This window comes from Anopheles gambiae, chromosome X (assembly GCF_943734735.2).
Source record: "Anopheles gambiae chromosome X, idAnoGambNW_F1_1, whole genome shotgun sequence".
Lineage (NCBI taxonomy): Eukaryota > Metazoa > Arthropoda > Insecta > Diptera > Culicidae > Anopheles > Anopheles gambiae.
Window position 1 is genome coordinate 18541333 of NC_064600.1, and position 26348 is coordinate 18567680.

Consider the following 26348-nt stretch of genomic DNA (forward strand, 5'->3'; position numbering starts at 1 on the left):
ATGAGCTGAGTGGTTCATTAAAAGAAAGTCCTACTCGCCGAAATAAAGAACGTCCTATCAGAACGTTCATTTCAAATATGAGTGTGAACCATATGCCCAGGACGTGCACAAAAAAAGTACGCCAAGTCGTTCATTTCATCCAATACAAATATGAACGTGAACCGTACGACCAGGACGTTCAGGAACGACCTGTTTGTCGAAATGAAGAACGTCCTGGTCTACCATATAATTTTCATGGCGCATCAACTAAACCCAATCAGTTTATCTAAATCAGTGGTCTCCAACCTGTGGTCCGTGGCGTGAACAGAAGTGGTCAGCGAAAAAATGATTTTTTAAAAGAAAAGCTCATTACAATATATATCGTGCAGAATGTTTTCTCATCATCAAGAATACATTTTCAACAGCCACGTCTAGAATAAGATTTAAACAAAATTTGGATTAAAAACTGTTAAGTAAGTCAATAAAATGTATGCCCTCAATAGATGTTTGCCCCAACAAATATCCTGGTGTTATACAGGAGTTTAACGGAACTTGTATCAATTAATGATTCCATATTCCACATCCTGCCCTATTTTCGGCGATAGATCCATCGGTGTCGATATGATGGTGATTATAGTATCTACTAATTACCGCCTGCTTAAAGATTTTGCTAGATATTTCCGATTTGACATCTTTTTGGATTGTATTTTGCATTCCCCAATCAACAACATGCCCGTCATGGGTTCAAGCTCCAAATGGACCGTGCCTCCATACGACTGACTATCTTGCTATGGTAATCAATAAGTCAATAAAGTCAAGCCCATTCGTGGTACAGGCAGGCCTTGACCGATACCGGTTGTTGTGCCAAAGAAGAAGAAGAATCAACTTAGGGGCTGTTTTGGTTCCATAGCCTATCTCCATTTCATGATTCTTTTGCAATTTGCGCTATCAGTTCTCCTGTCAGCTCCATGAATGCATTTTTAGCTCAATTAAAGTTGTAACCGATCTATGTGTGATGATATGTGAGAAAGGAAGCTGACCGCTTTCGCAGATCAGTGATGGAATATCCGTTACGAACGAATAGCTTATAAAGACCTCGATATGAATTTAGATTAGTTAATCGGCACTATTTCAATGCCACATAGGATTTTTGGAATAACTCAAGCTTTAAGAATCCGCAAAAGCACTTCTCGATTAGCACGATGTTTTCCGAGCCCCAACATTTTAAAGAGGTTCAATAGGGTTTTAGTGGTTTGTTTGGTGTGGGCACAATGAGCAACAAATGATAATTTTGAGTCAAAAATGACTCCTAAAATTGAGGCTTTTCTTACATTTGGTTTCCCAGTTTTGTTGTGTTTGATGAGGGATAGTTGTTTTGGGCGATGTTTATGGCAAATATGTAAAGTTTTACATTTCCCTAGTGATATATCATATTCCGTTTTAGGTGTTCATTTTTGTAGCCCATTCATTCCGCATTGGAGATCTTTTCTACACTCAGTTGCAGATTTGGACATGGCTACTAATGTGACATCAATTCCATATAGTAATGTTTTTTTTATATATTTTTGGGATTTACACTGATAAGCTCATTTACATATTGGTTGAAAAAGTTGGTTTTAATTCACACTTTGCATACCTTTAGGCGTAGTAACCATTCATTTACTCTCATAGGCGGCTGTGCTGGAGATCCCCGCTTTGCTCTTCGCATCATTAAAAGACGCTTGCATTACATACCGCAAACAATTGGCACTCCTAACAAGATTGTCCATCCAGCGTACCAAAAAATCTGCCCCAGTAAATGGTCGTGCTGGGAAATTCGAAAGTGTAAAGTTTGCGACCCCCACCCTCCTCACTCCCCCACACATTGCACCGGAACTCAGCATGCTTCCCAAGCTGAAACCCATGGTTGACATGTTGAATTATCTTTCGCTTCAATCGTCACCCTAACCCTTTAGGCAGCTTGCAAAGTAACGGATACTCGGCCGGATGAGCTAACAAAATTACGCAAAGAAAAGAAGAACCGATCACAACTCTCCCCTTGCCGGGTACGACAGCACGCTGCCACGAACTTCCGGTGCGAACAAGGACCCACTCGTGCAACACTGTCAACTCCAAAGCTCACTTTAGTTTCACACACACATACACACACACACACACACACTAACCTAGGACTCTCTTCTAAAGCCCAGAAAGTTTTGCCACCCGACATCAGCAAAACTTGCGGTTCATGGCACCGCAAGTAAAAAAAGGAAGAAGGAAAAAGAACAGTAATGGGAAGTGCTGAATGAGGTTGATTGCAATTTGTGTCTTTTCTCGCAAAAAGGAAAGTTGTAAAATCATTCAAGTTTGTTTTATGAGCCCGTGTTCTAAAATATTCAAATCATTCACCGAAATTATACTTCCCCTTTCCGGGCACTTTTGGTGCCTCCGCGACAATGCTGGGTGGCTGGGTGAAAACTTTACCTTCTTCTGTGTCAACAAGACGTCAGCCAACGTTTTGGAAGCGCTGCCGAAAGGCTGACTTGCGCCCGCTTACAGAGCGCGCGCGCGCGTCCGCCCGACGCTTGCGGAGAATAATTGCAAACGGGCTCAATCTTATAAGGGGTAGAAGCGCACCACACCTTACTTTTCCAGATAACTACAGTTTGAAATATTTGATGTGGGAAGTTTGGAATGATTGTGTACCCGAGGGCGTACAGCACCTCCTATCAGTGCCGTTGTCGTTCGTACGCTCAATTAGCCCGCTCCGAAAACGCACAAGACAGCATTGATTATCTGCCCTCCCCTGCTCCGGCAGTGCATCGGGTGCTCAGCAGATGCACCAGGAAGATGTTTACAACTCGCTGACATCTTTCTCAAAGTTTTCGAGTGCACGGGAGAAAGTGTTTTCCGGAGGGAAGGTTTGGGAACAGCACATCAACTTTCAAACATTCCGGGAGCTTTCGGAAACGTAATGACCTGTGCATTTAGGATGGGAGGGAAGCTAGTAACGCTTTGAGAATGGAACGTGGCAACATATTTCCCAAGGCACTTCCCAGACACAGGAAACTTCTTAACGACAACACACACTCACACACACTGGGCTGTAATTCTGACAGCTCTCTAGTTGCTTCTGCTCGTTCCGTTTCGTCCGGACTATCGACGGTTCCAGTATGGGTACAAGGATTAAAAGCGTTACCTCGGCGTTTGTTTCCAGGAACCAGGGCGCCCACTCAGCTTCTTAATTGCATACTTTCAGACATCGCTCGTTGAGTTGAACGCTGTACAATCACCTTCCATTGAACTCGCCCACCTTCTAGTTGTGCTGTTTTACGAAGCTTGGAACAGCGAGTACTAGGAGCCCTGAGTCAAATGGCGGCCGACAGTACGCTGATTTTTTACTTCGCTATTCCAGTTTTCCCAGCATGCCAGGCTCTAAAAATGCTCAAGTGCTTGACCTTCTCGGGAAGACGGGAGGACGGAAAACACTTCGTCAATCAATGGTTTGTTGCAAGCTCGTCAGTCAACTCAGTTGCCATTGAGAGCGCGTGAGTGTATGTGCGTGTTTGAACCATAAATATACGCATCTAATGCATCATAAAAACGAGATTTATTTCAAAAATTCCGAACACCCATGAACGTTTGCTGTACGATTTTGAATCGTTCCCGACCTCTACGAGGCACCACCGTGTAATGACGTGCGCGGCGACATCAATGTTCGAACCAAGAGCATCCAACCACTTCCACTGATTGCTTGCAACGTCTGTTATCCTCCTGACAGAGGGGAGATTTCAACGACAACAGCTAGCCAAAGAACTTTTTCAACTTTTCCAGTAAGTGACCAAACAAAACACATGGCAAACGCTATTGAAGTAACAGTGTCGCCAGTATGATACAGCGCAACAACAAAAAAAGAGAAGCAAACAACCCTGCCCAATGTATATGGGTGCGAGGAGCAACAACGCGAGGACAGCGCTGCGCACGGCACGGCGACCTGTCACCAAACCGTCACCGTGCGACATATTATGAAAAGCGACTGCTTCGTCGTCACAAGACACACACATATAAACTGTTGATAGGCTCCGTCACTTCTACCGTTATCCACCTGTCACACAATACGATCTCACTAAAGTGAATTAAGTACACATGGGAAACAGGACGATACAAGCCCCGTTTGAAACAGGATACCGTATAATGTGTGAACCCTCTTTGTCGGCGCGGCTGAATGTAGGATACTAAAACCATGCCGGGAATGGATTGTCACTATTGCCACCCCCAAGACTCCGCCGCTACATTTGACCTCAATGGGACACACACACGCTAGCGGTCGTAAAATGGCTCAACACTTGCAGCGAAGCTGTTGTTTTGTAAAGCTGCTAGGAACAGGGGAAGCTGTTAAAGATTAGGCAATGGTCGAGCACAAGACAAATGGGAGTGCCCTGGCAAGGTAGGCCACGCGCAAAGCAACCCCCGCGTGTGTTACATAAATTATCATTAAAATTAGTGAGAATGCATTTCACTTAACAGTTCTCGACTTGGTATCCATCATGCCCCGAGCGATAAGTCTGTTACGTCTACGTTTGCGATTTGACGTTCACAGTTCGTTCCAGCTCGTCATCCTTTGAGGTGCGAAAGCTCTCAAAAAAATAGGAAAATAAACCCCGCTGGGATGAGTGAAGATGGATCGACATCTAGCTAAAAGCTTTCTACACATTCTTTGCATTCGGCAACGCAGAATTCGAGCCCGTTTACTATAAACACCCGGGTGAAGAGACGAGTGCTACTATGTAGGCTCTGCCGGAGCGCGCCCGAAAGGTAGGCACGCCGCATTTCATCGCTCGTGCACTGGCTCATTCCGACAAAGCATCTCCAGTTGCTGCCTGCTTAGACAGAAAAGACGTCCCATTTATCCCACCACTTACAGTGTTTTGTTGTTTTGTGTGCCCCACCCTCCCAACCGCCATCCCCTACCTGTCGATTCCTGCGGGCCTACTGGGTTTGAGCGCTGCCTTTGTGTATGCATGGGCGGCCGCTCCGCAAAAACAGACGCCGTGTATTCTCATTAACTGCCAACAGGGCCAACCGTCCGGTTAGATGGAAAGGAACACACGCGGATTTGGCATTCACCAAAGCAGGGCGCATATTATCATGTGAACTTTCGCCTCCGGCTGCACCTGCTTCCTTTTTAATGTATTCTCCGTTGTGTTTGCTCAAATTGCGCAGGGTTTGTGTGGAACGCAGCATACAGATAAATAGCGTCACGCATACAGAAGGAGGGACAACAGAGTGGAGTGTAGTGGTGGTAGTGGTTCTTCTTGCTTATTTTCTTTTATGGTTGGGTTGCACTTTCCAGTCGAATAATTTTCAGTTGCTGCGGGGCTGGCGAAAGCTCCGATTGATTTGGCTCATTTTCTGGGAGATGTTTTTCATAGATGTTATAGTTCATTGGCGGAGCGCTTGGGAATGAGGCTAATTCAACTAAAGGTAACAATTACCGCTGGTGTATTTTTCGAGTAAAAAGTTAATTTGAGCGCTTCAGTTTTTTACTATTACCGGAATAGCTCCATTATGTTCATGATAGAAAATCAAAACATCGATAAATTATCAGTGAACATATCGCATATCACGTAGCCTGTAGCGTCAAAAAAGTATGGAGTATTGTCCCATTGCTTGTGCCCTATTTTCAATATGTTTTCGACAGTTGTTCGTTTAGGAGTGTAACTTCTGCTATGGGCAAATGATCGCGCACAATTTTCGAAAAAAAATCAAGAGCAGTTCAGAGTTAATTCTATTTTTTAAATGTAGTTTCGAGATGAGATTATTGCATAAATTGCATATTGTAGGCGCTGTATGCATGGCTACATAGCATACATTTAGGTGCTTGGATACTATGTGTAATAAGCGTGATGCTTACTATTCCCTGTCATGGTTTTCCCTAGTACAACAAAACATCATGTTGCTTATCTAAGCATCGAAACTACACCAATCGATCGTTGATAGTCAGACCAACCATAAGTATAAAACTATGTTGCCAATAAACGCTACAAACTTGCGGCTTCTATTAAAACAATTAAAAAAGCAGCTTCTCTGTTTTTCTTACAACCCAAGATGCTTTGTGACTTCTTCATTAGGAGCACCCCTAACGAAAATAAAAGCTAAACGAAAGCAAAGAAGACAGACAAAGAGCACCGCCGCGGTCACCGTGCTTTCAGAATGGTTGAAGCTTCCTGTAACAAAAAAATACAACTACAACACCAACAATCCGAACCGTTTCATGAAAAATACATAACGATGTAAAAAAGGGCATTGCCTCCTCCACAACTTACATGCTCGTGCCGACACCGCAGTTTGCCGCCAAGAAACTGTTCTGCCTATTGCCAGGAAAGCAGCAGGCAGAATTTTGCTCTTTGCCACGGAAAAAAGGGCAAGTCTCTAAAAAAAGCTCCCTCGCGCTCGCACACACACACAAGCCGGCTTGCCGAAAAGCGGAAAAGTTTCCTTTCTTTTGAGGCTACGTAAGGCACGGAGAAAGTAGGAGGGATGAATGGAGGGGGAGGGTAGAAGATGGCCCGCGCTTTTACAAAGCCGCCCGACCGCATCTAATATTTTCCGCCTGATCCGAAACGCCAACATGGGGGCCCTTCCGCCCGCTTGTTCGCATCCGCGGCGTCATCTGCTGGCGCCTAAAAGTCTGCCACCAGCCAAGGTTTTTGGCCGGGCGCTGCCTTTCCTTCTTTTGCATCGGTTAACCTTGTGAAAAGCGCTAAGCAAACAGGCGCCAGACGCACGGCCTTTTGCTCCTTCTTTCCACTGTGCTTCCGCTTTGTACACATCCCACACACCGCCCTTCCGCAATTGAAAACAAAAAAAAAGCCGGAAACGAAATTCGAATAGCACAACGAAAGAGAGAAAAGAAAAGCAAAAATCGCAAAGTTGTAATCTACTTCCGAAAAGCAAGCTGCAAGCGGAGGGGTTTTTTTGTATTCGTCCTTCACCGCCAACTTGTCAGGCAGCGTCACAGTGTGGGCCTTCTTCAACTCCCTCCCTGTACCTGGCGCTTCATGCACGAGCGAATAGGCACAACGCCGGGGCTCACCCCTGTCGGGTAGGCAACCGACAAAACTAGGCAGGCGCAAAAAAATCTAAACCGGCACCAGAGTACAAACGCAAAGTCGGAAGGCAAAACTTTTATTTCAATAAAACTCGGGAAGTAATTTTCCAAACTCCCTCCCACTTTTGAGCTTCGTATGTATAGGCTTGTGTACCCTTTGGCATTTGAAGCAAAAAAAGTAAACGCACATGCTGCTTTTGCGTATCTGAATTTTAGAGTGACCACGTTACCAGCCACCGCAGATCGGAGCGGTCAACGAAGCCAAGAAGGCATAGGGGAAAGCATTTTGCCAATGGTTAGGTGAGGCGAAACGGTCAACTGCAATATTCGCAATTTAACACGTTTAAAATTACTTCTGATGATTGAAAAACATCAAATACAATGCTAGATGCACACCATGAACATTTCATATCCTAAAGGTCGGTGTACATTGTCCGTATTCGCTAAAGGCCGGTGTACATTGATCATTTGAGTGTTATTTCGATTTTCACTAGCGCATCTGGCAGCGACTGACCGAAGAATGTTGCCAAACAATTTAGAGCCGCTTCAAAAAATATGTTATTTTTCCATGTTTTTTACCTTAACTGGACTGGAAAAGCTTTGTAATTCATAGGTGAATTTATTGTGCAAGTATTTTAGTTATTTTCACATCAAAAAACGGTGGAAAAAAAACTATTTCAATCTGAGATCCGGCACAACCCCTTTGATCTCGATGATCAAAATAAACTTCCACCAGCCGCCGCCAGATGCGCTATTGAAATTCGAAATTACACTAGCGAGTAAGGACAATGTACCCCGGCCTTAATGTATTGCTTATTGGTACGGTCTTAAGGCCGGGCTACATTGATCGTACTCTCTGCTGTAATTTTGATTTTCACTAGCGCACCTGGCGGCGGCTGACCGAAGCATTTTTCCAAACAATTTGGAGCTGCTCCAGAAATTTGTTATTGTTCCATGTTTTTTACCTTAACTGGACTGGAAAAGTTTTGTAATTGATAGATGAATATGTTGTGCAAGTATTTCAGCCGTTTTCGCATCAAAAAACGGTGAAAAAACAACTTAAATTTGAGATCCGGCACGACCATTCCCTTGATGACCAAAAAAAGCTTCGACCAGCCGTCGCCAGATGCGCTAGTGAAAATCGAAATTACGCTACGGAGTACGATCAATTTAGCCCGGCCTTTATATACCCCGGCGAACAGTGCAAGCCCATCAAATTTTCGACTCATCTCATCTGTTTGCTATTTGAAATGTTTATCAACGTCCATAAATTGTTATAAATCAGGCCGTCTAGTGTTCGATTGTTGTCACTTTTTGACAAATAAATTATTCCAGCCTCTAGCTTTCACCCTCCGCCGCTAGGCGTTAGCTTAAATTACACTAGCGAGTACGATCGATATAGCCAGTCCTTAAGGCCATTTTGCCCCGCTTTCCCTTACAGAAAACGGGCAATGGGACGTTGAAATGGTTCATTTCCAAAGGCAATCGAAAGGTGAAGCCCACACTCACCCACAACACTACGGCCGTGTAAATTACAATCTTTACTGGCCATAGTGGCACACAGTTTAGCTACAAGTTGTATGTACAAATTTTATATGATATTGGTACGCCTGGGTAAGAGATAAGAGAAATAGAGAGAGAAAGAGGCAGGTAATAAGAAAGGAGGAGAATAATTTTAAATACAACCAAATTACGAGCTCGGTAATTGTGCGCTAAAGTTTACGCTTAAAGCTTGCTTCAAAAGCGCTTGAGAAAGGGGGAGAGAGAAAAAATCTTTTCCAACAAGTACACATGAAGGCAAAACATGAAAGGGTTTTCCTCCCCTTCTTTTTCTCGAAGCAAAATCCACTAATAATGGAATGCTATGGCGGAAGCAAAGGGTGGTTTTAGGTTGGGCTCATACAACATAAATAGAGTGAGAGAGAGAGAAAGAAGAAAGAAAAAGAGAAAACGGAATCAGTTGGAACCAGCTGCACGGTGAGAAACTAACGACTGCCATTTCCATTAAGAAAGCGTGCCTCCTATTTGCATTTCGATCGTGTTCCTTCTCTTACCCAGCTTTCTATCTTCCCACAACCTTTTCCACCTCCTTTTTTTCTGCACAAAACAGCGCGATTCAGCTGCAACTATTTGCATGGCCCGTTTTTCGGGGGCACACGAGCACGTTTCCGGCAGACTGGCAAACAGGCAGGCTTTTATTCGCCTTGTAGGAGAGCTTTTTTATTAGTTTCCACCATCATCCACCCATGCAGGGGTAAGCTTTCCTGCATTTCCGTTTTGTGGAGGGGTACACCGAGGAAAGAAGTAATAAAAGGAGGGAAAGAATCATGAGGTACATTCTATTCGTGCTTTCTTGCTGTTTAGCACGGTCCGGGGAGGCACTGGAACCGTTGTTCTCTGTTTCATTTTTTTTTTTGTTTAACCACTTTTATTTCCTTTGCCCATCCCCATAGTCTCGCTGTCAATTTTTGTGAAGCATTACCACTTTGGCGGCGTAGTTGGAAAGGATGCTTGAAATGAATTGCACATACACGCACACCGCTGCTGCTGCTGCTAGTGGAAGCACAGGATGCATTCAAAATTGGTGCACAGCGATCAAGCGCACTGTTTAGCTTTTTTGTGTTGCAGGCAAAGGAAACAACGACACGAGAAAATGGGAAATAATCTTCACAGAGTGTGGAAGAAAATGAGTTTCCCCCGTAAGTTTTGCGGTTTGTGGGGTGACGGCAAGGGCTATGCTCTTGCTGTTTCTTCGCCCATAGGCACATTTCGTTTGATGCTCAAGAGACCGAACTCGCCATCCTGCTCGCGAACAAAGAAGTACACACACAGCGCGTGCAAACCCATATCGCTGAAAATGAGCTACATAAAAACACACTACTGGGCACGCTGTTGGGATGTTTTCGTTTCATTTCCCGTACGTGTGTTTCGGCACGTTTTTATTACATTCTGCTCGTTCATGGAAAACTCTTTTCTACCCACTAACTCCTAATGGGGGTTCGGGGCAGCCACGGCTGCAGTTATTTGAGCAAAACCGAGGTAAGACAGCTCATCTTTGAGGCTACCTGTGCACGGTGGCTGTTTATGGTTTGCTGTTTCGACTTTGCTCGCACATTGACGCACAAGGCCGGGCGGGCAGGGAGGCGTCCAAGGAAATTGCAAACTATTTGAACGCTCCCTTAATGTAAGGCGAAGGTAGTTCGTCCCTCGGCAATAAACGGTTCGGACTATTACACCACGGCTCGGCATAATTTCAGATGAATCTACAAAATAACTCATGATCCGTCAACAATTCATCAAGCATTAAATAATAAGATTTAGAAAAACCACCTTTTTGGACTCTTTCTACTGAATAAAAAGAAGAGTTAGCGTAGAGTCAAACATTCGTGAATATTTGCAGATTTCGAAATTGTTATCCTACAGTTTTCAGAAAACCATAAATAATCTATGCGTCTTCAGCAACAAATGAACCATAAACCAAAACCAATAAAAGATTCAAGATCATCGTGAGGATTACCTGGGAGCAGGTCAACAAGAGAGAGCGAGTAAGAAAGAGAGAGATAGATAGAGAGAGAGGGGATTGGTCGCGTTCAATTTGTATGTGTAATTAAAACAAGTTTTAATTTTTGCACACATATTTCCGTTAAATCATTATCAATATTAAAGGATTAATCTCTCTCTCTCTCTCTCTATTGTTGGCCTGCTCACGATAGAGCAGGTCGTCATAACCTGGTCCGGTCAACAATTATTCTCCAGGATGTTCGGTCCTTGGCTGCAGCCTGCCATCCATTTAGTTCGATCTGCAACAGGTCTCGCTTCCCCTGATCCAGCCATCGAATTCGCTGCGCTCCCCTGCGCCTCGTGCCGAACTGGGGATCGCTGTCGAACACCTTCTTGGTGGGGCATGAGTCCGGCATCACCATTGCATGTGCCAGCTATAGAATCCTGCTAGCCTTCGCCACCGTCAGGATGTTCGGTTCGCCGTTCTGCTCGGCAGGCTCGTGATTCATTCTTCTCCTCCACACTCCATGTTCGAACACACCGCCAAAGATGGCCCGTGGATGCGTCACTAAGGCCCGTGTCTGTGCTTCATCGGATGCGATTTTATCGGAAGGCCTGTCCAAATTTTATATGGGATTTGACAGATAACGTCGGACGTGCGATTTCGTCGTACGACGGAATCAAAATTTTTTGATTTCGTCGGACGCCGCATCCGATTTTATCTGTCAAACTAAATGTGTGGTGTTTTGTAGGAACAATCTCAAATTAATTTTTTACAATCGTTATATTATTAAAATCATCCAAATAATCGCAATATTATACGAAAAAGCGTTTGACAGCACGTGCGATAGAATCGCATGCGATGAAGCACAGACACGGGCCTAAAACACGCCCAGAGTGTTTTCATTAGTGATGGGGCAAATGAAGTTTTCGTCGGAATCGATTCTGGCTAGCTCTGAAATTTTCTGGAATCGATTCCAGATAATAGTTTCCAGTTTCCCGAATCGATTCCGGAATCGGTTCCGGAATTTGTTCCAGAGACGGCTTCGGAATCGGAATTGGTTTCGGTATTTCCATAAAAATATGCGTTTGAGTCCAATGATGCTACGTATTGATAGCCACAAAGAATCAAAATTTACTTGTAAACAATGAATTCTCATGGAGATTCCCGGACTGATTTCACTTTAGAAACTTCTTATTTGAATTCAAAAACTAATTCTCATTCCAGAGTCAATTCAAATTCTGGAGTTAATTCTGAATCTATTGCCGGAGCAAATAACGATTCCTAGATCGATTCTGATTCCAGAGCCGATTACGGGCCGATTCATTACGGAGCCAATTTAGATTCCAGAGCTGGAAGAGCTAGAATGTTAACTCAGGAATCGGAATTGATTCCAGCATCGGAATTGGCTCCGGAATGGATTCCGATCACGGAATCGGAATCGGGTAGGTCCGATTCTGAGCTCCCACCACTAGTTAGCATCCTCCGCTCGAATGATCCAAGACTCATGACCATAGAGGACTACCGGGCTAATCATATATCATATAAGAAACATTAAGGATTAATATTCTCTTTTGATGAATCGATTCGAGACTCATTTGACTCTTTTTTAAATATTCATATGTTCTTCTTTTCTTGTAGATCTCTCTCTCTCTCTCTCTCTCTCTCTCTCTCTCTTTCTCTGTTTCTCTCTTGCATAAATATTTTGCAATAGTTTGCAATATTTTTACATTTGATTCGTGATTCGTTCTTCTTCTTCTATTTGGTATAACGTCCTCCGCGGACATGCCGGCCTATACAAGCTTTCGATACTAAATTAATTACCACACAATCAATCTTTGCTACGGTGATAGTCAATCCTTGCTACGGGGAGACAGTCCATTGTAGGTTTGAACCCATGACGGGCATGTAATTGATTCGTACACCGCTGGACATAAAAATAGGAAAAAAATTGCTGCGCTAGATGTGTCATCGGCAAGAGTGCGAGGCGTACTGAAGTTGCAATCGCCGATTTTTGCCTTTTATACTCCCATTTTTGGTGTGCTACTAACCTGAGTAACGGGTGCCGATGACGTGTCGCGGCAGTATAAAAGGAGAGCCAAATCGTTTTGCACTTCATTCTTCAGTCAGTTTAGGCGAAAGAACTCCGCAGGAGCCAAAGCCTCTCTAAACCATACTAACAACAACAATTCTTCAGTCAGTTTAGAGGCGAAAGAACTCCGTTGGAGCCAAAGCCTCTATAAACTATGCAAACAACAACATTCTTCAGTCAGTGTAAGACGTGAAAGAACTCAGTTGGAGCCAAAGCCTCTATAAACTATTCAAATAACAACATTCTTCAGTCAGTGGTCAAGGTGTAAGGTTGCTGTTAAAAAATTCCACAAAATCATCATGGGTCGCGGTAAGCACTGCACACCAGAGGAGCAGAAACACATTCAGGGGCTGTTTTGTGAGAAAGTCCCAATAAAGACAATCTGCAAGGCGTTCGGCCGTTCGCGGACGTTTGTGGACAACGCCATTCGTAGTGAGGCTACGGGTAAGTCGACCGGTCGTCCGCAAAAAACTACGGCTGACGTTGACGCGCAGATTGTTGAAAAGGTCAGTGCGGACCCTTTCACAACTTGCACTCGCATCAAGCAGGAGCTTGGATTGCAAGTTTCGTCGAAGACGGTGTCTCGCCGTTTACGCAAGGCTGGGTTCTGTGCCCGGCGACCACGGAAGGTTCGAAAGCTGCAGCCGCACCACGTAGAAGCGCGCATTCGGTTTGCCCAAGAACATCTAACTGCATCCATCACTTGGTGGATGAAAATAATTTTTTGGATGAGTCTAGAATCAATCTGGATGGTTCGGACGGCATAAAATACGTCTGGCGCCTTCCCAATCAGGCGTATCATCCGAAAAACACGATAAAAACCCTTAGTCACGGAGGCGGCCACGTAATGGTGTGAAGTTGCTTCTCCTGGCACGGCCCGGGTCCTTTGGTCCGTATCATCGGGACACTGAACTCGGAAGGGTACAGAAAAATACTTAGTCGTTAGATGTTTCCATATGCTCGAAAAAAAATCGGCGATGAAGAGCATTACATCTTTCAGAATGATAACAACTCGAAGCACACATCACGAACAGTTAGATGTTATTTGGCAAACCAGGATATGCAAGTTCTACCGTGGCCTGCGTTGAGTCCTGACCTCAATCTGATTGAAAATCTGTGGTCAATTGTTAAGGACAAGCTCAAGAACCAGCATGCATCCTCAGCCGATGAGCTATGGAAACGCTGCGAGGAATTGTGGAAACGCATGCCTCCAGAAACCTGCCAGAAGCTCATCCGCGATATGGCGCTGCCAGGCAGTGAAAGACAATAATGGTCAACACATTGACCATTAGAATGTGTTTTCGCTCTGTGGAACACCGCAATACCACCTCCGAACCACCACTTAATCAGCTCTTTTCAGGGCTACCAAAAAATTATGAAAAGAACTATGTCTTTTGGTCAGAAAAAAAGTTCCTATTTTTATGTTCACAGGTGTACGAGTTGACGACTGTACCACGGAATCGCCCCCGTGATTCGTATGACTCTTATGTGATTATATGCATCGGTTTTGCACTCTAACTCTATCTCAATCACTCTATCTGTCTCTCTGTACCCCCTTTCTCTCTCTCTCTCTCTCTCTCTCTCTCGCTCTCTCTCTCTCACTCACACACACACATTTACACATTTTTTGCTCTTATTGTAATAAACAACCGTTTCGTAAAAAGGGTGCGCTTCAATTACCGCCACATATAAGATGTCGTAACCTTCGTACGAACCACCTACATAGCGCAAGTAGATCCAAAAGCGTTTTTCTTTGCTACAATCATCACCAGCTTCATCCATCAAATGAACATACTCGGGCACATGCTCTTCCCCTGGTGGTTATAACAGATTGAGCACGGCTATACTGGAAGATGAGGCGCGGCCAGGAGAACCTTTACACCCAGTAGTGGCACTAAATGAGAACGACCACCATTGTACAGTAATTAGTTTTTCCCCATTTCTATCACAACTCATCTTGTCTGGTGCTTCCACGGCTTGCATATACACGCCGGCCACACCGCACGTGAACATTTATTACATTTATGATTTATGCAGCAGTGTAAATCGTCCACACACAAACACAACCCGCATATCTCACACATACGTACACACATACATATGTACGTATGAGATGTCGGCTAGTTGGTTAGATTTTTCGTATTTTTTCCTATTTCTCATACACAGATCCTGTTGAAGAAAGGCGCGTCGTGCATGATAAAAGACGCAGAGCAAGATTGTAATTTAATTGAGATCATATACCGTACCAGTTCGACCGAGGACGAGGCTAAATATGATCAACAGCTAGCAACTTCATTTGGATGAATTGTGGACGGCACCAAACGAAACTGCTCATTCAAACCGGAAATGTAATTGGTATGGTATCTGCGTTGTTTTTTTCAGCTATACGAACTAAAATATTATCCTCCGTGTGCGGTTTTCGTCTTCTGCTTACTGTTCCATGGCAAATTAAGTATCCTTTTGTTTGGCCATTCCGTTTTACGTCAGCTTAGCAAGTAACAAGCATATTTTTCTTTGTTTTTCCTCCTGTGCTTGTAGCTTCCTGCAATTTAATTTCTTTCTCCAATTTTAATCACAGAGCATCACAAAACCACGGCAGCCATTTTGCCACTTGCTGTTGCAAAGGGCATTTTCGCCAAACCATGGATGGTGTCACAAAGCGAGTCAAGAGCAGTTCATCGCTTATTTCCCTTCAGTTATGCAGAACCTGGTGAACTAACACTCCACAACATCGACAAACCCGGCGGCGAGTTAAAAATCCTTTACAACTCTTCCCTTTTCCGCTTCGGTTCCTCGATTCGGGATTGTGACCTTTCATCAGAAGCGCGTCCACCGCTGTATGACCATACACAGACACACATATGCGCGGCTACGGTGGACATTCGATTGCCCATTCCATCACGATCCTTTCTCGCACAGGTCCCAAAGGAAAGGAGGGGAAATTAGACTATCACACACGTAGTCGAGCCAGTAGCAGCACGAAACAGTGCTCGAAGAAATGGATTTTGTGCCATTTTTCTACACTCTCTCTGTTTCTGTCTTTTTCTCTCTTTCACACACACACACACACATACACACTCACTCTTTCAAATCACATGCTGCTAGTGGGGACTTCAAAATGAAAAGCAGACTTTTAATTAAAAACTTGCTCGCATTCTCCAGGGTTATCAAAAGGAAAGGAAAGAGGAAGGAGAGAGCTTCGAAAAGCCGATGTGACAGAAGGATAGGTGCGTGTATATTTTTTCCGCCCGTTAGGGTTAGATCCCTCTTAAAATATTTGTGTTGTAGCTGTAAAGGATAGAGGATGGCAGATAGGAAAGTAAAGCTGTTGCGAAATAGTAGCTAGCGCAAAGCATAAGGCACACTGAAGACGCGAGGTGGTGATTTTAATTTGGATATATTATTGTTAGTTGTAGAAAACACTCAGTACTAATTCTGGTTTTCGAGCTACTGGGATAATTTTGGCTCAATGTCTACAATGTCTGAGTCGGTGTCTAGTTTAGCGAGGCTTTTCTTAGCTATCCGACAAAACTGCTTTGGAGCGTATGGGGAAAGGTAATTCCTATACAGTCTTTTAACGAGCTACGCGAATAATGCGTTCCGGAGACATTCGCGTAACTCGGAGTTTCGTATAAGTCGAATATCACGTTTTACAGCCAAAATATACGTGATTAATAATGATTTTTCATTGAATTTAGTACATGAATGTAGTACGTATTGGATGCAATTGGTGTAGAAAAATTGTTTTTTGCTTTTTTGTTAGTGATTAAAAACTTTTGAAAAATTTGCAAACTTTTTTTCATTTGACAATTGATAGCGAAAATTGTGCTGATTTGACATCTGAACTGTCTAAAATAAAAATTCGCGTAACTCGGAGAAAGGCTGCACTTGATTGAATCCATAATGAACATCTATTGTTTAGCTTTATGACTGGACGTCTGTACCACGGGATCTGCTGCAAAGCGTCTACGTTAATACGCGAATAAAAACAACCAATTAACAATAAAAATAATAAGCTGTTGTGCTCATATGCCAAGTACTTTATAACAAAATTTCCACAGCATACTCTTTTTTCCCCTACATTTACGTTCCCTATGGAGCGATGTTGGTATTAATGTCATGTTCTTTGTTCAGCCTTTATATACATCCTTCTGCACCCGTGGTGCTGAATATGACCTAAGCAATAATTACTGTGCCCGAGTACTATACTGCCCGAGCGAAAAAGAACGATTCAAAAGCCCTGCCAATACGATGGTGACAGCAGGAAACCCTCTTGCGAATGCTCTGCACTGGGACATGAACGAGGTTAAAATTTGCTCCCTTTTCCATTCATGGGAAGTTAGTTTACGTTAGCTTAAGCTAAAACCTAGACCTATACATAGTTTCAAAAATGAAATAAAATTTAAACACACCAAATAAATGAGCCAATATGTGGGTGGGTGTGTTTGATCGTGATGAACCACGAAACGATGATGTTTTCCTCGAGTTTTCATGTACACACACATATACACACACACACACAAGTAAGAGAATCGCAATGTCCGGAACCATCCTCCAAGCACCCTTGAAAGAGAAAACGTTAAGCAGGGACTCATTAGCCGGCCTGGAAAATTAAACCGACCGAAAGCTCGTATTTTCACACTTTAATTGGAACGGATTTTCCATTGTTCCGTCGTCGTCCGTGTAGCAAGCGTGCTCGTGGAAGACAGAGTAAGCGAATGATTCAAAGAAGGAGAGGAAGAGTAAACAGCGACCTGTCCATGAGAGGGATGAATTACAAATTATGTGCGAGGGTGGCTGCTGTCCGATTCGATAATGGTTACAACAACGGAAAATTCGGAACTCATAAAAAAATACGGGCATGAAAAGCATAGATCCCCAAAGGAAAGAGAGAGAGAGAGAGGAAGATAATGAGAGAGAAAAATAGAGCAAAAAGGAAACAATGTTTCTACTTGAGAAGATTCCCAAACCGTACATTGACTCCGCTTTTGATAGAATAACTGGGGAGTGTTTTTCTTTTCCACCAACCCTCGATTCCAACTCGTTGCGTTTGTAAGCTCCGGCAGGGAAAGATAATAGCATTTCCATCGCTGCCTGTCCGCTGCTAGCTGACGGTGGGAGTGTGTTTATGTGTGTGTTTGTGTGCACATACATTCAGTGCGTGCGGCCGAAGCTACTAAAGTCATTCACTCTCTCCCGGATTTCCTTTAAAGGGCTTTATGCGAGGGTGGTTAATTTGCAATGGCATAATTTTTATCTACCTTCTCGTTCGCCCCGTGGGAGCCCAACTAGGGAGATCAATTCCATTTTGAACTAGAAGCCCGTGCTAGTACTTTAAATCAATCACTGGCACAGTGTCGACCAGGTTTATTTTTGCCGTTTCGCCCAACTAAACGCGAAGCAGACGTCGCAGTTGATTACAATCCTGTTCGGAATTTACTAAGATAATGTAATCAACTGATGTACTGCGACATCTGTGTGTGTGTGTGTGTGTGTGTGTGTGTGTGTGTGTGTGAAAGTTAAGAAAAGCTTCTGTGCTATATTCTGTGCTTTATGTGCATGTTTGTAAAGGTTTCTGGTTTTCCCCGAAACATGTAGCAAAGCCACCTCTGTTTATTTTTTCACCTTCATCTTCGTCTTCTAATGAAACAAGAGAGCAACAGGAAAGGAAAAATAAAAGCGTTGATGAAACGTAACGCCAACGTAACAAAGCAGCACTTAAAACGCGAAGCGATCCTGCCCGCAGCTAAATGTCAGGAACATGTCGAGAAAATATGTTGCTCGCTACACGATTGCCTTCTCGTCGTGATACATTACTCCAGTTAAAATGCTGCTATGTTGCTTTTCTAATTTTGGGTGTATGTGTGTGTGTGCTTTTATTTTAAAGCTGTGCATTGCTCTACCGGCTGAACGGGGGTGCATAAACTTCCCATTGCGAAATGAAAAGCTTTCGCGGAGCACTACGCCAAGCGTGAACTTTTATTTTCCAAACCCTTGTGCAGGTCCTTTCCGTACTAAATTACATTAGCTGGCACCAGTGCTGCAAAATGTCATAAGTATCACGAGATTTTCACCTACGAAAACAATGAACATATCCGTGGTAGCTTGATGCTCATTGCTGATAGTCAATAAAAGTGCGTCATGACGTGCTGAACACGACATGTGAATTCTTGAGTTCAACGCGATACTATGATTGACAAGCTTAGCTTAATGCCGGCGCAAGCATAATCATGATTTTTTCTGGCTGTGAACAGTGCTGCCAAATGCCACTGTTTCAGTCATCAACACTAATGACTGAAACGAAACTCAAATCAGATCACGTACACAACTGAGATGATCAGTGACGATACTCAGACAGTTGGAGAATCAATCACATGCTTGGTGACATTTAGTTTAGCACCCAACTTTTGCTCACTCACTTGGTCACGACATTTTTGTCGGTGATAGTCACGACATTCTTGGAATATACATGGCGCGTGGGATCTAGCAACAAAATGAGCATGCTTTCTCCCTCTATCTGTTTTGATTATCTGACGGGTCAAACAGAGCGAGAAAACATACTCATTTTGTTTCTTGGAACCACTCGCATGCACCGCATATCTCATGACCATCGCGACGATCACCGACTGAAAATGTCGCGACCAAGTGACTGACCAAGAGTTGGTTGCACACAATGTCACCAAGCATGTGATGGTCGCACCAACTGTTTGAGGCTCGCCTCTGTACATCACAGTAGAGCTCGTGACGCTGAGATGATTTTGTTTCAGTCGGAATTGGTCATAACTATGTCAGTGACATTTTGCAAAACTGATCACAGTAAAAAAAAACGTGACATAGTGACTGACCAAGCGATGGTCGCAAACATGTCATGAGTATGTATTGGTCCCACCAACCGTTCTGAGTATCACCTCTGATTATCACAATTGAGTACGTGACGCTGATATGGATTTTGTTTCAGTCAGATTTTTTATGACATCGACAGTGACATTTTGCAGCATTGGCTGGCACACTTGCTGCTAGAATGTCCAGGTAGGTGTATCGAGAAACACGGGAAAATGTAAAGCAACACGCTGAGGCGAGGAAAACGCAACAAAAAACACATGCATACAACTGCTGGACAGATTATTGTGGTCCGGTGTAGTCAGAGAATGGCGAACGTTAAAGTTAAGATTAACGAAGCCTTGGCAAGACCAGCGCAGAGCAATTCAACAACCTTCGCCGTTAATACTCACATAAAACAATCATTATGTTATTAATGTGCTACGTCAAACTAATCCTAAGCTAGCTAGTTACCTTTTTTATTTTATTTCAACCTTACAGGAATGAAAATCAATCCCACCACCCACCGCGAGTAGAGTTGTACAACAAACCAGGAATAAAGCATCATCGCCAATGATTACTTTGCGCGCGCACGGCACGGTTCGCCAAACATTCCTGGGCATGGTTGGTGGTGCACGAATATCGGGTGAATAAATTTGCGAAACTTACTCCCGCTTCTAATTGGATTTCCCTTTCTACGGACAATGAAGGCGATCTTTGTCGAGTGCTATCGAATCGGGTATGGCACCAACGATGAAAATCGGCATGAAACAGGAAAACGGGAAACTTTACGCTCAGCTAAAGTATTTCAAGCAGGACAAGCGGTGATTTCCGAATGACGGATTGTTGAAGATATTTTCTGCAAATATTGTCTTTTGCACTTGCATTCAGGGAATCATTTTGCAACCGTAAGCTACTTTAAAATTGTGTAGGAGATGTGGTTGTAAACGCCCGGAATCCGTAAGAATGACTCGTCCGTAGCCTGATGTGAATATGGTGATATGATAAACCACATTGTCAAGGTTTTGTGTATAATGATTAATTCTTATAGATTTCGTGGAGTCAGATATCTCACCGATTCCGAAGAGCATAACATATCCCATGGGTAATGTAACTGAAGAAGATTTTAATATCTTACGAAATTCGATTTATTCATCCTCGGGTATTCTCAGATATCCCTAACAAATATATCAGTGGTAGCTAGCTTAGAATAGGTTCAGAACATTAATTAATATTTTTTAGCATACTAAAAACCCATATAAAGTAATGTGTTAGATATACAACCTCATACACATACTTCTAGCATAAACCTAGCAGATTCATGCCATAGGATCCTAGAGCCCCAGACAAATCGTCGTCTATTTATTCCGATCGCTGAAATCTGTGTCCAGAGAGATTTTTATAACCCTGCCTCAAATCAAATTCTGCCTCTATAAAATGTACCAATGACAGTATAATCAATAAAAGTTTCCTGTCTACATTAAACTACACTAGACACGATCTGTCCAGTAAATTATGTTCACGGTATACAACAACCGCTTTAACTTACCTGACATCCAAGCGCGAGTACATGTTACCGGCCAACCATCCCGGCCAAAACATCCTTTCGATCAACGGCACGAAAATTATGTCCAACCGATCATAATCAAAATTTATCGCCCGTAACCTTTCCGCTACCGGATGCACACACATGCCAACAGGCTTGATGGCGGTTGCAACACGGCCTAGCACGGGTCATGACATTTGGGCGAAACCACCAGCCGCGTGTTCCGGTGCCGGTTGGCATCGGTCAGATAATGCGAATAGGCTACACACCTTGGTGGAAGTAATTAACCGGCATCCATTTCGCGAGCATCCCACAACCAGGGCGTAAATAACCCGATGGGCTGATGTTCGGAAGGATGGGCCTGAATCGACCGAGGTGTGGCATAAAAATTGGATGTGTCCACCGGTCGCCCAGGCAAACACGGCATTGCGTGCCGTGGGTCGTCGAGCGGAAAGGTGACAAAACGGTAATCAAACGTGATGACACATCCGAAAGATCTAGAATGACTGGCACACATACACGGACACACACACGTTTTCATTCCTGGTAGTAAGGCACTTGGCTTTGAATTATTGAGCAACACCTTTATGGGTTGTTTGCCGGAGCAGGCAAAAAGGTATGAGAACCATAATGTTTCATCTCTGCTTTTTTTGCTAATAAAGCGCCACCAAACCCGACTACCCTCATAAGGAATCAGGTGCAAATTGACTTTTGATCGAGCTTGATTTTGCCAGTGGCAATCTATGGATGAGAACCTTTTCCTCTAGAGTAACCAGACCCTACCTAACCTGGAGTATCCTCCAGAAGGTGGGTTCTAAATTTATCTAAATCCGATGAAATTTCGTCTTCGCCAAGTTTGTGTTGTGTGTATTTTGTTGTTCGCCGAGTAAAAGGTTCTTGGTTGCATAATGGAATCCGAAAAAAAGCGCAGCAAAGTACCTTAGCTTTGGGCCAACATTCAGTATTCTGTTACAAGATCCTCTCTCTGACTCCGTCAGTCTCTCTCTCTCTCTCTCTCTCTCTCTCTCTCTCTCTCTCTCTCTCTCTCTCTCTCTCTCTCTATCTATCTCTCTCTCTCTGTATCTCACTCTCTCTCTCTCTCTCTCTCTCACATTACTCTCTCTCTCTCTCTCTCTCTCATGGGAGCCTTTAATCGATAATAGCCCAAAAGGCCACCGAAGCCGTACAGCTCTTAGATGTAATCCTCACAAAAGACTCCATTATTAATACATCCTACCAAAGGCGTGTTCCACTTACACCAACACTCCACAAATAAGGCAGATATGTAGCCCGATCCACTTCTGAGATTTGTAAATTATTCCAACGCTCCAAAACGCTCCCCACAACACACTGTTTTACACTATTCCCATAGCATTACCAGTAAAATTGGTGCGCCTCAGCCTCAGTTTCGTTAGCAACCGATGCGATTGACGAGTAATCTGTACAAACGAAGAGGTTTACCACACTTGCCCCTTGTCTTCGTTTGCTACTGTAACGGAGTTTCTGTAACGGGTTAAGGGAAGCTACAACCCCAAGCCTGTAGCTGATAGAACTTAAGTCTGGTAGTAATAAAAAACCACATCGCTCCGAAGCGCTTATCATTTATAGAAGCCATCGTACGGGGGGTGACAAGCTGAGTCTTGTCACCAGTCCACCGGGAAAGCAAAAAATGAAACAAATGAAAAGCGCCAAATGAAAAAAGGACCCATTGGCAGACGATACGATTGGCAGGATGAAAGCATTTTAATCCACTCTAAAAACTCACCCTGCAACCACTTTCTAACCCTCGCTAGAACTGTGTCGCTAGTGGCTCTAATGAAACTAAATAAAACATTACAAACATAGGCGCTTATTTAGAGCGATGCGTGGTGGTACGGTATCTTGCGGCTGTGTATGTATAAGGCAGCACATGAAACATGAACGAGTTGTAGTGCTCGATGCTTTGAGCAAATTTGCTTCATCGGTTGAGTTTTTTTTTTGTTTTACAAAATGCTAGAGCTTCGATCGGATTTTGCTGGAATAGTACACACGGGAAAGGTGAGATAAGTTGCTGCCGTTACCGGATTTCACACGGAGAAACACAATTTCCTCAAGAGGGGGAGGGTTCCGGATGCCCGACCCGACCCCGGGTAAGGTCAGGTCAGGTGAAATATAAATTGTGTACCATGAGAAGAGAGAAAAAAGCCCCAAAAGGGATCCCATATGACCGCACTAACTTCATAATCTAGCCCACACGTATCCTAAAATGATCGATCTACATCGATTCCTGAACTTCACCTCAACCCTAACCAAATGCAGAGAAGGAAGGAGCACGCGAACCGTGGCAGATAGATAGCAAGAAAGATGACGGAAGGGTGGTAGCTGGTAGGTTATCTCGAGCTGTTTTGCTCGGCTTCTCGGAGGTCGTCCAAGCCGTCAAGGTTTTGGAATCTTGGCGAAGGGATGGGGAGAGGAAGAGATGGGGGGGGGGGGCCGAGAATACGAGAAAAGTTCAACCCCCTGTCCGGAAAATGCCCCGAAAACCCAAAGGGTCGTAAATATCGTTCGGCTGTGTTTTAATCTTTCCAATCTTTCACGCCCTTCGGGACTGTAACTTCCCCTGCCGAAGCCGCTCCGCACAACATACGGGTCCGTTGTTGCCCCAGTTGACGCCAGCACGGAGGTCCGGGAGCCATCGACGATTACATCGATGGAAATTTTTCGGTTACTTTACTATGCAATCATAAATAATCCTACCCGCCAGTCACCCTGTCGCTAGTGGTAGTGCCGTCCCCACTCCCACTCCTGGGTGGAAGTGGCTGTGACGTTAGGGGGTTGGGCGAGCGGTCCCTTTTGACAACGCACCTTCTCGCTCGCTCGCTGGCTCTCCCTATTTGGTGCGAATATTTTCACCTGTGACTTTTTTGCGTTTGGTGTGTTTGATATTTTTACCGTTTGGTGCTCGGGTATGATCGTACGAAAAATTGTCCAAAACTTTCAGCCTTTTATCCGACCCTGGTAAACACATCCATAAAGCTGCCAAACTAGCCGGCTTCACGAACGCAAAAAAAACACATGCGCACACACAAACTGGAAATTATTATATATTTTTATATATATATATATATATATATATATATATATTTATATATAATTATATATATATATTTTTTATGAAACTACCCCAAAAGCTCATCCCACCTGTGAGTGTATCGAAACGTGATCGATTTCAATCCGTGTAGTACCTGTCCCGGACGGTTTGACCATCATACGATTGTCAAACTGTCACGCAACAGCCAAAACAAACGGATAATACCGATACTCCAAGCGATGAAATGTATTTCTTGCATGTTCAAGCTCCGACAGTCAAAATGTCATTTCAATCAGCTTCGGCGTGTGACGACGGCCGCACAGGTACTGTAACAACCGGTCGCTCGAAGGTAAATCGATTTACTGTACATATTTTACTTAATGCGAGCGAAACAATTCAATTTGGTACTTCTAATACTTACCGCCCGTGACTCGACCGAATCGATGCTGCCGACGGTGAGGATCGCGAGCACGAAACTAAGGAGTAGCTTCGCCATGCCGGATGGTGACGGTGTTGCGGGTCTGCTGCAACGTCCTTGACACGCGAGTTTTGCCTTTCCGGAGCGGAGGTTGAAAGAAGCGAGCACGCTGGGGCACCCCGGCAAGGGACTGGTGTTGTATTAATCTAGAGATCTAGGGAGAGTGTATGGGAATCGTTGCGTTACTGGCCGGTGTTTAGAAACAAATCTATTTTTTTACAGTGCGGAAGTGTCTCAGATATCCAACCGAACATCAGTTTCCGCTGGAAGTTAGGATGATACACGTACATAAACGTCCAACGGCCAAGAAATGTTACTTAATTAAAATTGTGCATAGAGAGCAGGGGCAGTAGCGGTACCACCAATAACAAAACGAAGGGTCATAACCCTATTACCAAAGCTCCTGTGGGTGTGCTGTACACTCATGGTATCGCAGGACCATGCGATTAGCAACAACTCTGCTGCAACAACGCTCTGCGATGGAAACCATTCAATTGACTCTTTTCTTTTCGATTCCTTTTTTCCGCTATCAGCACAATCAGTCCTGTTCGGTTTTATCTGCACACGTTTCGCCCTTTTTTGTTTGTTCTTGCGACCATGGCTCACACAAAATGGCTGCCACCCTAGTGCCGTGTAATGAATGAGCTTTCGGGCGAACGAAGAAATGGTTCTTCCAATCAACCACATCCTGTTTTTTCCCCCCGGCTCTTGTGCTCCGTCCTTCTACCCAATCACTAGAATGCTGTAAGAGAAAGCAGGCAAAACAACTCGGAGACCGGAAACATCAAAAGGCACAAAGCAGTGTAGACCACCTTCAAAACGGATCTAAAGGGTCGCACTGGACGGACATAGAAAGAAGTAAACACAGCAAAACGAACAGCGGCACCGATAGTGGATAACGGGTGACATATCGAGCGTCTTATCGTGAACGCAGGTTTTGGATATAGCGTCGCTTGGTGGCGTGCCAACTGTGCCGGTTAATGTGTCATGGGGCAACCAGTCTGGTCGGGCCGATTGGAGGCGTGAACACGATAATGGCTAACAATGTCACATAACTCGACCATTAGAGCCTGGTCAAAGATCCTAGAACCTGGTCAGTGTACGCATCACACGCAAGGACAACGTGGCGTTCCAGCACGGCAAGTGTGCTCTTTTACGCGTGACGCAGCCAAAGCTGCTTAAGCTGCAGGGCCGAGACCTGAAGATTATCGGTTGCCAAATGACTTAAGTGCTCGAGCACCCTTCACCGAACAACAAGCTGCCTCAATTGGTACAATTAATTTACGTAACGCCCTCAATGTCGCTCTCCTATACACACACACGCACACACAAGACACTGGAACGATCCTGTGGATACGCTGGTCTTTTTGAATCGTTCGTTTGAGGCATGCCGGAGTGTACTTCCAAAGTGTTCCTCCGCCGGTCTAGCGCCTCGGGTTGATTGGTGTATTGAACTGACGAGCGGCGTGTATATGTGTGTACAGCTGGTCATACAATCGGCCCAACAAAGGGAAAATAACGCGGAGGCGTAAATGGCGCATCTTTGGAGCACCTTTTACGAGAAGCAATTACGCACCGTCACTAAACTGCGGCACCGGAAACACTGAACCGTGCGTACACGGTAAACGTTCGAACCTTAAGGATACTGGTTACCACTGGAACCTAAACATATAGCACACACATGCACACATCCACACAATACAAGAGTGATACAGGAGTTTACTGTTCCGTACCGTACCGAACGCTCCGATAGAGTGAAGTCCTTGCCGACA

General features: G+C 44.2%; 1 protein-coding gene across 3 annotated transcripts in view; it reads right to left on the reverse strand.

The window, feature by feature from the left end:
* The window catches only part of LOC1270439 (integrator complex subunit 6 homolog), a 112151-nt gene extending 85803 nt beyond the window's left edge, over positions 1-26348 (reverse strand). The window contains exons 1-2 of one of the 3 annotated variants that reach the window (XM_061659936.1): positions 26212-26348; positions 24520-24730 (exon numbers count right to left, since the gene is read on the reverse strand). In XM_061659936.1, coding sequence (XP_061515920.1) covers positions 24520-24594 — 75 coding nt within the window. In that variant the 5' untranslated portion in view covers positions 24595-24730; positions 26212-26348. Of the gene's footprint in view, positions 1-24519; positions 24731-26152 lie in introns of all 3 variants that reach the window. The other 2 variants (XM_309125.5, XM_061659945.1) reach the window with 2 other exon arrangements.